This window comes from Haliaeetus leucocephalus, unplaced genomic scaffold (assembly GCF_000737465.1).
Source record: "Haliaeetus leucocephalus isolate CR32 unplaced genomic scaffold, Haliaeetus_leucocephalus-4.0 Scaffold819, whole genome shotgun sequence".
NCBI lineage: Eukaryota > Metazoa > Chordata > Aves > Accipitriformes > Accipitridae > Haliaeetus > Haliaeetus leucocephalus.
Window position 1 is genome coordinate 257,234 of NW_010973255.1, and position 10,322 is coordinate 267,555.

Consider the following 10,322-nt stretch of genomic DNA (forward strand, 5'->3'; position numbering starts at 1 on the left):
CAAAATCAAAAGTTGAAGGGTGAAGTTTTTAATTTTCTTGGCAAGAATTGCTTCACTGAATCCTATTTCATTCTTTTATTTAGTTAATTGCTTTTGTCTTAAAAATCTAATTTTCTAGTGCAGCAACAGAATCAAACTACCCAAAGAAATTATCTCCTGATATATCTTCAGAGATACCAGGCAACACACAAAGCTGAGTCTTTTAATCTTAAAACTTCTCTGCAGGATTTTTTTTTAGAAGAAAATTAAATAAATACAAAGATAAAATAATTCACATAGCCCATTGTTCACAAGTAGTAATTAATCTTATTCCTTTGAGAATGGTGCATGTAAATTCCGATCCTGCAAAGAGAACCTGTGGCACCTACCTGCAACTATTCCTGAGGGTAGCAGGACTCTAAATTGGTATTTGCTGATGGAGGATTGTGCTTGTCTTGAAGGTGAAGGGACTTGAAAATGAAAAAATTCATCTACCAGAAGTTTTCCATTTTTGTCAGCGGTATGGTAACACTTGCTCTCTTATACTGGGAAAACCATTATGCCAATCTCTAGATAACATAAACAGCTTGCTCACCTGTGACGGAATCCTAGAAATGGGAATCAAAGGCAAAAATCCGAATGACTACTCTGTGGCCAGGATTTTACTTCTAGCATTCTTCAAGGGAGTTATACAGAACTGTTGATATAGTTGTTGGCTAATGCTTTATAATTTTCTTAAGTGGATATATGGGTCATATACGTAATTCTTTATAATCACACAGTAAAGGGAAAGTACATTTTGGGTTGGATTCTACTCTCTTACTTATCTTGGTGTAACCATGTGGTGAGGCTAGAAGTTGGCCCTCTGTCAGCATGTCATGCAAGTGACTCATCTGCTACTAATCTCCAAGTCAGATATACTGGTTTGGAGTGGTTTGGGCTCTGCAGAAATGTGTAATTTCCAAACTGTTGCTCTGGGAAACACATTCTTTAAAGCTAGTGAAAACTTACTTTGTCTTCTCTCTCCTTTCTCTCAATCAAATCAGTTTTTGCACATGCCGCTCTCTTCGTATGAGGATTTAAACTGTTTCTGACAGGTAACAGGGCACCAAGATAACATAGGATCACACACATCAGGCTGCAAAAAGCAAATGCACAGAAATTGTCTGAAGCAACAATCAGGCAAGCTCCGAAATCTGTTTGGAATTTCTGAGAGGACACTAAAAAGACATAACAAAGAAAGCCTGGACCTACGGAAAGTCTAGGGTTAAGGTTTAGCAAAGTCAGAAATCTTTGTCTGACACCTGCAGACCTTCATGCATCTTCATAAAAACAATGGAACAAAACTGGAGAGAGAAATGAGAAACTGTTTTATTTGTGGTTGCATCACAGAAAGTTTATCTAACTGAGATGAACCTGTGTGCAGATTCACTGATATTCAGGCAGCCCGTGGCACATGTTACTGCTACCTCTGGAACTGAGTGCAAAATTATTAATGTGAAAATTCCTTTTTTCCCCTCTTTCACCCCTCTCCTTCTCATAATTTCTTAGGGTGTTGCAGAAACACGATATTCTTACTGTTTCCAGCTAAAATTTGCCTCTCCATACATGGTGCACTTCACATCAGGCTTTTAAGTATCAATTTTTAGACTCTGTTAGGAGCTATATTTCGAGGACATCAGCCATATTTTTTCAAAGGAATCAAGTTTTCTGTTGCAGACCTTTGCAGCTCCAGTGGAGCAGGTTCTGACTTCAGATGGCCACCATGGCCACTGGCTGGCATCAGGGCTTTCTCTGCCCAAAGCTGCTGCAGCGAAACCCCACAGCAGCTTCACGCTGCTCTTGGAGCAGACCTAGAAGGAGGAGTGGAGGAACGCCTGCTCCACCAGGTCTCCGACAGAGCCTCCTGAAGAGGCAAAGCTGCTGCAGGCAGTGTCAGGGCTCAGCTCCATCAGCTCTGTGCAATGCTAGCTCAGATATCAGAAGCACTATGGCTGTGTTGGAATCAGCTGAGCCCAGCTGAAGAAGGAGTATTATTAGTCTGAGCAGAGGAAAATGCATCTACTGCTATGCTATTTCTTGTGCCTCAGCTACCTTATTCGAAGCCAGTTTGCTTGTATCTCTGCATAGCACTGAATTATGCCACCGCCAAACCCTACTATGCAATGAACTTCTTACAAACTGAGCCTATATCGTTATATCCTCTTTTATCACATAACCTACCTTATTTTACATCTCAAGAAAAAGCACTGTACTAAGAAGAGGGAAAGCAAATCAAGCCTTGTATTTTTAAAACCACTCCCAACTGAAATACACAGTTAGAAACAAAGGAGGAAAACAGTGGAGAAGGACAGATTTCTGCAGGTCCCAAAGAAGTCATCTACACTCTGTAGTCTACACGGTCCTCCACAGCAAACTCACTGTGTTCAGCTGCCAAAAAAATATTTTTGCCTGCCTGCATTATGAAATTTTGCATACTATCCAGCAAAAACAGGTCTTCCTATATGCATTTTTAACTTCTTGCAGCAAAACATACTGCTAGCAAACAATTACTTACAAAGATACTCTTTAAATATAAATAAGAAAGTGTGTATAACTCACTGATACATACTAATAAAATAATCCCTAAATCACTTATTACATTATGGAAGATAAATAATTTGTCGTTTGGACATCAACAGGAAATCTGCATTAAATTATCTTTAAAAAAACACTCTAAACTCCCTAAAAAAAAAAAAAAACAACAAAAAACCCCAACAAAAACCTCATAAAACCCCTAGACTGTCACAATTATTGCACAACTAAAAAAAACTTTGGAAAAAACATACTTAACTACTGGAAATTACTGTAGGTATAAAAGAATGAGATATTTCTGAACACTTTGCTACATTCTTCCTAGAAGAACTTAGCTATCTACAGAAAACCTGGTTTTTACTAACAGAATATAAAATGTAACATCTATCTTTTGGTTGAATGCAATAGCGATCTTCAGGATTTAAGTGATTATTGGGGGCGGGAGGGAGCTTTTAAATTAGTTTCCTATATTGTATCTCAATGAAAAATAAACCAACTGTCACTTTCACTTGTTCTTTGTATAATTTAGGATCCAGTCACACACTCAGACATTTACATAATTCCCATGCCTTTCACTAAAATTCTATATATTTGAGAGTATTTTCTTTCTCTAATACTGGGTATTCTCTACACGATTAAAATCCTCAATTAAAGGGACTCTGCTACATTATTTTCAAAAAGATAAAAGATTACCTTATCCTATAGGATCTTCTGACAAGTAGATGGGAAGGATGGTGGAAATTACATTTATTTTCCCAATTTTTTATAATTATTCCTTGTGCTTTGCTGGGGCAGAAACCAGGTCTCTTTCTATGCCAAAGCTCTTTGTAAGTGCCATCAGAAGAACACAATCATGACCTAGGCCAATGAAACCAAATTACTAACTCTGCTATTTGTTGTATCGGGTTTCATTTATTGGTTCTCCATTAGCATAAAACTGTTGGTAATTGGAAAAATTTGGCAATGAACCAAGTGAAGAGGAATACTATTCCCTGGAAGGTTAAAGAAACTGCATGCAGAAGTCCTTCTATTTAGATTAGATTTTGTTCAGAAAAAACATTAACGTTGTTTCCGTGTACTAACAATTTTGGCTTAAAACTACAACTGATGTTTCTTCCAGCTGAAGATTTCTAAAATGTGACTGAGTGGCCCTTCCCTCAGCAAGCAAGCCATGCTATGTTTCTTCTCTTACGGTGTTCAGTGTGTGCCTGTTATACTCTAATTGGGGTATGACTGCTTAGCACAGACGTTAAGGCAGGTGAGGACTCTTACCAGCCAACTTTCCTCCTTGTGCATTGGAATCAGTGAACTGAGAATTCAACCTACTGTTTGTACAGCGTGTAACTCAATATAGACAAAGGGCTTAATAGTGCTTCCTCCACAAAAATCCAAGGGAAACACTTCCACTGATTTAAAGGGACCAGAACCAAATCCATTTCGGTTCCTCTGTTCCACACTCATTATACATACAGGCATTCAAACTGCTGAATAAATCATGCATGTGAGGAAGAATACAAATGGGCCCAGACAACTGATGGAAACAAAATGAATTCATTAAAGCAAACAACAATCTGCTAGATGCCAAGGGGAATGTTGTGCCTGACCACTCCCACACACAAGCAGAAGCTGCTGAGCTTTGGGATAATACAGGCTTGGTACCATCTACTTCCCCCCTCCTTCCATGCTACCTCTGCCTCCTCCCTCCAAGGAAACCATCTTGCAGGTGGTTTTTCCTGGACTTACCCTGCGGGACATTACCTGTGGATGCTCTGCCTTGTCATCTCCCTTGGCAACTCTCTGAAACTCCTCTCTGACTGGCATTACTCGCTCTGTGCTGTACAGCTCTAGAAGCCTCAGCAGAACAGAAGTTACAAGCTCACTGCATGTTGGTAACTTCTACTACAGCAGGGTCTTATCTTATGTGATATGTTCCTCTAGAATGAATCAAATGCAACACACATCTGCCCCTACCATTAGGATTTAAGAAAAGCAAAGAGAGAAAATCGCGCCTATTCATCTTAAGTTATACCAAGTTTTTCAAGAAATTAGTGTGGATGAAAGCAGCCATCAACACCTCAACCAACGTATCTTTCACAGCGTGCCTTTCACTTCAAAAGAGTAATTTCTGAAGGATATCTGCAGTTATGTTTTGTAATCTAATGTCCAAATCATTACTTGAATAGTTTCAGGTTTTGTGTATTACTGGGGAAACTACTTCCATACAAAATCATATTCCGTAGCAAAATGCAGGCAAGGAGGAAAGAGAGAAAGCAAACAAATATGTGCACAACACATGGACAACACAGAAACTCTTCTGTGCAAGCTACCCTTCTGAAATGCTCAACAGGTCTGCATGTCCACCAGAAGGAACTGCAGAGTCATGCTATGGTTATTAAGCCTTCCTCTGTAACATTCCATGTAAACTTTGGCTTCCTGATCTTAGCTGGAGCATTATATTCTCAAACCACAGTCACAAAGACTACCCAAGTAGCTAGGTGATAAAAGGATGATTCTGTCCAATTTTTCCTTCCTCTTTCAACTCATTTGTTCTCCAGCCAGCCATGATGTTGTTTCCTGTAGTGAAATTGCTTTTCTGATGAAATTGCTTCTTGTAATGACTTGCTACACTTCTGTCTCCTTCCTAATTCAAGCACTGATACACTGTTGTAGAACTTGATTTATACTGATTGCTAAGAAGACTGAATACACCAGGCCTTCTCATTCACTTGAAAGACTGTTTATAAAGTGTAAACACATTTAAATGAGGAGCATGTACAGGCATGGCCTTAGAGGTACATCTGGTCATACTGTACCTCTCCCAACTACAGGCCAAATTGGAGAATACTGCTGATCAATATGAACAAAGAAGCAACGCTCATGATTATTTCCTCCCCTATTTTCTGTCACCTGCTGAAAGATGTTTATCCCCAATAACAAAAGAAGCAACGCTCGTAGTTATTTCCTCCTCTATCTTCTGTCACCTACTGAAAGATGTTTATCCCCAATAACAGCACACAAAACAAGCAGACATCAACTTCTTCAATACACTGGGTTTTTAAACCAGCCATTGGTAACAATTGTTTCTCTTCTGAATAATACATCATTATTTATAAATTAAACATTGACCTACATAAGCCTCCTTGGAACTTGTAGTGCTCAGTTATTATCAGAGATCAGAGAAGAAACACGTGTCTTCAAGTATTATAGCTTCTTTTTTTTCTTTTTTTGCTGCTATCACTGATGTAGTAGTAGTAGAGGAGTAGTAGTAGGAGTAGTAGTACAAACTGGACCAGAAAAAAAGTTATGTTCCCTGTTTTAAAAAGAACAGCATGATATAAGGCAGTCTATCAAAAAGAGCAGTCTTTTTTAATCCCCCTATGAGCTTACATCAGCTACTGTAGCAAACACGGCAGAACCACCACAACAAGCCAAAAGCCACACTTCTCCACATAACACTGAATGGCTCTCAACCCTTCGCTCTTTCTGAGACCCAGCACAATGCTTAAAAAGAAAAAAAAACACCTGAAAACAAACAAACAAATGAACAAACAAAACAGAAAACAGCCCCCCACCCTCCATCCCATGACTGATTAGAGTTAATGCCCTTCTGTTGGGCACCAAGAGACTTTTCCAGTTTTACTGCCTTCTTCACTCCCAGGCACCTCTGCACACCTAAAGCAGGCTGCCCTGACATTTTCCGGTTTGGACTTCATGAGAAGGTTAACATTTTCCTCTCTCCAGTCTCTGCTTGTTCATTTGAGGCGTTGAGTCACATTAGCCAGAGCAACAGCAAAGGCTTGCACTGCAGAAAATGGATACTGAAAGTCCAAAATGTAAGCATTGCCATCAATCCTTCCAAACTGCATCACCTGGGAAGCAGGGGAAGAGGAGGAGGGAAGCAAAGAGAGAACAAGGTCAAAAAAAGTGAACCACAGAAAAGGAACCAGAGAAGAATAAAAGCAAAATGTTTTTGCTCCTTTGTATGAACACCTTACCTCCTGAGCTAATATGAATGGGGCTATTCACAGAATGGGGTATGATGCCAAAGAAGAGTAAGAGCACTGTGCTATTGGTCTGTATAGAGTATTTGACTGCAATAATTGACTCTATAGACTAAATAGGCTTTAAAACATGCTAGACTGTATACAGCATTGGTGTAAGTAGATTGTCACCAAGTACTTCAGCAGATGTTGGTTACACCAGCATCATGCTTCCTGCAGGAAAATACCATTCTCTCCCTTGGAGAGATCCTATCATCAGCCCACCAGGAAAACAGATTTTGTTTTCAAAGAAAAGAGCTTTCAGGGAAGGGGAATAACCAATCTCCTGACTCCAGCACTTCATAGCCGTTAAGCTGTATGTTCTTGGCAGTTATGTTTTCCTTTGCATAAACTTCACTAGCACATAATTACACTGAGAATGAATTAGCAAAGGGGCAGTGGGAGCTGTTTGAAATGTAAAGCAAGGCTAGTCAGGTTGGTCATTCTTCTTCCGCAGGGAATATCTGAAGTTTGGCCTATTATTACTGCTTTTTCATTCACTTCACCAGAAGCCCAGACTGTATTTGCTCTACAGTGAAGATCCTTCAGCTAGAATGGAGGCTGTCTGTGCAAGCCATGTCAGGCTTTGTTTCCCCAAGAACAAAACCTGTGGCCGGGTCATTTTGCACAGCTGCCCGCCCACAGGCATGTAGCCACAGCCATTTAACTGAAGAAGAAAAGGGTATAAATGGCTCTGATCACTGCCTTTTTAATGAGCTGCTGTTACAGACAAACAAAACCAAGAGACTACCACTGGTCATGCATGTTGGATATTTAAGACATCAAACTCCCAAGTTAAATCAGAGGGAGTTGAGAGCCTTGATGCCTTTAATAAATCAAAAGTGACTTACAGAGATGGGACAGCTGGACAAGGAAATAAATATGTGTCTCCTGAGTCTCAGTCCAGTGTCCTGCTGATTAGTACCACTTAATAGCCTGTGTTTGGTGTAGTAACATCCCACTCGGGCCAAGGTGAGAGAGCCTAAAATTGAATGTTTTGATGTTTTGAACTATCTATAGATTCGTCTACCCACAGGCGGTTCAGAAGCGGCCCAGGAGCACTTTGTTCTGGGGAGGGTCAGTGCCTCCCTTCTCTAGCATTAAGAACCAGCCCCAGAGGCCTGGTAACCCACAAGGGGAAATTTCGCCATGGAGGGAACCTAACTGCCTGTCCATTGTCTCTGCCTTAGCTATCTGCTGACTGGCTAACCTTTGTGAGCGTCGCAAGAAGGGAGCAGTGTTCACTCAGCTAGCTGCTATCCACAACCACCGACGGCAAATGCAGCTACCGTTGGGGAGATCTGTTGTGTTTATTACAAAACCCACCCACCTTCAGCAGCGAGAGCCAGTGAGACTAAAGGAGGCCCTTATTCCCATGTCCGACTGCAGTAAGACCAAGCGTATTTTGTATGTTTACTTTACAACTAAACTTCACCCTCCATTCTGAATTTAGACCTTTGACTGCTGGTTTTTATCAACCATGCGGCAAAGGCTTTTTTCACAGAGCAGCTAACATGAGTGCGAGGCAGTCGGCCATGTGAGAGGCAGAGCTTGTTTCTGGCATGGCTTTCCCACACCCTGGCCCGCGTGTGCCACCCCCTCCTACCTGTCGTCCTTCCAGCTCAATCTGGAAGTTTTTTGCTGACTCCTGGGTCACCCGCCCTCCAAAGTCCAGCTGGTAGACTTGCGTTGCCTCGTTCCACAGTGGCTGCTTGTTGGCCATCACGTACACAAAGCCCTGGCTCCCCAGCCTCCCATCCTCCTTCTCACTGGCCTTCCGGCACTTGAATTCATCCAGCTCACTGGCTGTCCTCAAACTCCTTTTGGTTTTCCAACCCTTTTTGCTGCCCTGGCTCTGGTTCATCAGTTCATCCCCGCTGATAAAAAGCTCTGGCTCGCTCTCTGAACTGTCCTGAAACTCATTGGTCTTGTTTAGCTTCTTGGACTTTAGCTGGTCTTTCTGGCTCTTGACCTTCTTCTTCTCCCTCCCCAGTCGAGGGCTGGATATTAGCGAATTGAAGTCGGTCAGCGTCCTTGCCTCCTTTTTGACCTTGCCCTCGGTGATAGCCTGCACGTTTCCTTCCTCAGCTCGACTGTCCAGGCGCTTCCGGCTCTTCTTGCTAAATTTGTCCGTCCTTTGAGGGATGGGGCTTTCTGTCAAGGAGAGCACCTCCTGGAAGGTGTCTGCCGTCTCCACCATTACTTCTGTGCCCACGTGGCCCTGCAGCTCTGCCGGTGGGGGAGACATCACTGGCTTCTCCACCACGAGAAGCGGCTTGCGGGGCAAGGTGCCCTGGGGGTTCTGTACGGGTGGACAGGCGCTATAGGAGCTCCATGGGTGCAAGGCGATCGGTGGCAGCTGTAAACTAGAGCAGGCGCTACTTCCTGGGTACATGGGTGGCAAAGGGCAATAGGAGAGGTTGGACGGATAACCTGGCTGAAGCACAACTGTGGGCTCCTGCTGTGCAAACTGCGTTGGGGCCAGAGCTTCTTTGGGGGAGCAGGGGGGCTGCATTCCCTGAAGGGGAGGGGCACTGTAGCTTCCTGGGTAAGGTACTCCGACCCCGTAACTCGTCTGGAAAGTGGCAGTGGGACTGGTTGGTGACTTGGGGGAAACAAACGGCACTCGAGACATATCCAGATGTTGAGCTTGACCAATGATGAGAGGAGTAGGTTTTAGAGGGTTGGGCACTGAGCTCTGAGATGTCCTTTCCTGAGGAACCCATATCTCTTCACTCACCATAGGGTCCCACTGGTACGGCGGTGGCCGTTTTACACCAAGGGCAGCCTCTGTCAAGGACACGGGTACGTGACGCATTGTTTTCTCCACTGGGCAGTGCTGAGAAAGGGCCTCATCCTCCGTGAAGGCAGAGTTGATGTAATCTGCTCGGTCACGGGAATTGTCAGGTGGGCTCAGCAAGCTGTACGAGGACTGGGAGGCCAGAGGCGAAGTACTGACAGAGTGAGCGATGACAGAGCTGTGCTGGGAGGTGCTCCCTGTGCTCAGATCAGGTCTCATGCCACCAATACTGGAAGTGCTGCTACTAGCATTGGCACTAGTGATGTTGCCCACACCACCAGCGCTCGCGTTGCTGCCGCTGCCACCGCCGCCACCGCCGCCGCCGCTGCATTGGCTGCAGGTGTACAAGGCGGTGGGTACTCTCTGCTGGTACTGCGCCGTCACAACATTGCTCTTGGCTTTTGGGGGAAGTTGCAAGGTGGCTCTCTGACCCTCCACCAGCTGAGCCATTTTCAGGGCTGCCTCTCGGCTGTTCCTCCGCAGAGTCGCATGAATGATACTGCTGTCCAGCCTCTGCGCGATGCTTCTGCCCTGGGACAGCTGGCTGGCGATGTCAGGGTAGGGCGGCGGGTCCCCGGTTGGGATGGAGTACCGGGGGACCGTGAGCCGGTTTAGGGTGGCACTGGCGCACGGCTGCTGCATCTTCTTCTCGGCGGCGGTGATGCGCAAGGTGGCGGAGCTGCCGGGCCCTGGCAGGGTGTAGGTGCTCTGGGCGCAGAGCATCCTGGTGCGAGGCCGGCACACCTCCTCCACGTTCCCGCTGCTGTCGAACGTCGTTATCCGCTCGTACCCCAGGGGCGTCTGGTAGTGCCCCGCGGGGTAGAGGGAGAACTCCCCCTTTTTCAGGCAGAGGTCGAGGGGCGGCTGCGGGGGGCCGGGCGGGGGCGGCAGGGCAGCGGTCGGCGCGGCGGGGATGGTGCCGGGGTAGG

At 44.5% G+C, this 10,322-nt stretch overlaps 1 protein-coding gene across 1 annotated transcript in view; it reads right to left on the minus strand.

The window, feature by feature from the left end:
* Window positions 1-5,265: 5,265 nt before the first annotated feature.
* TULP4 (tubby like protein 4) overlaps window positions 5,266-10,322 on the minus strand; it is a 123,657-nt gene continuing 118,600 nt past the window's right edge. Inside the window, exons 13-15 of the mRNA XM_010581928.1 lie at window positions 8,200-10,322; window positions 5,535-6,422; window positions 5,266-5,460 (exon numbers count right to left, since the gene is read on the minus strand). Of these exons, the coding sequence (XP_010580230.1) occupies window positions 6,306-6,422; window positions 8,200-10,322 (2,240 nt within the window). The 3' untranslated portion in view covers window positions 5,266-5,460; window positions 5,535-6,305. The remainder of the gene's footprint in view (window positions 5,461-5,534; window positions 6,423-8,199) is intronic.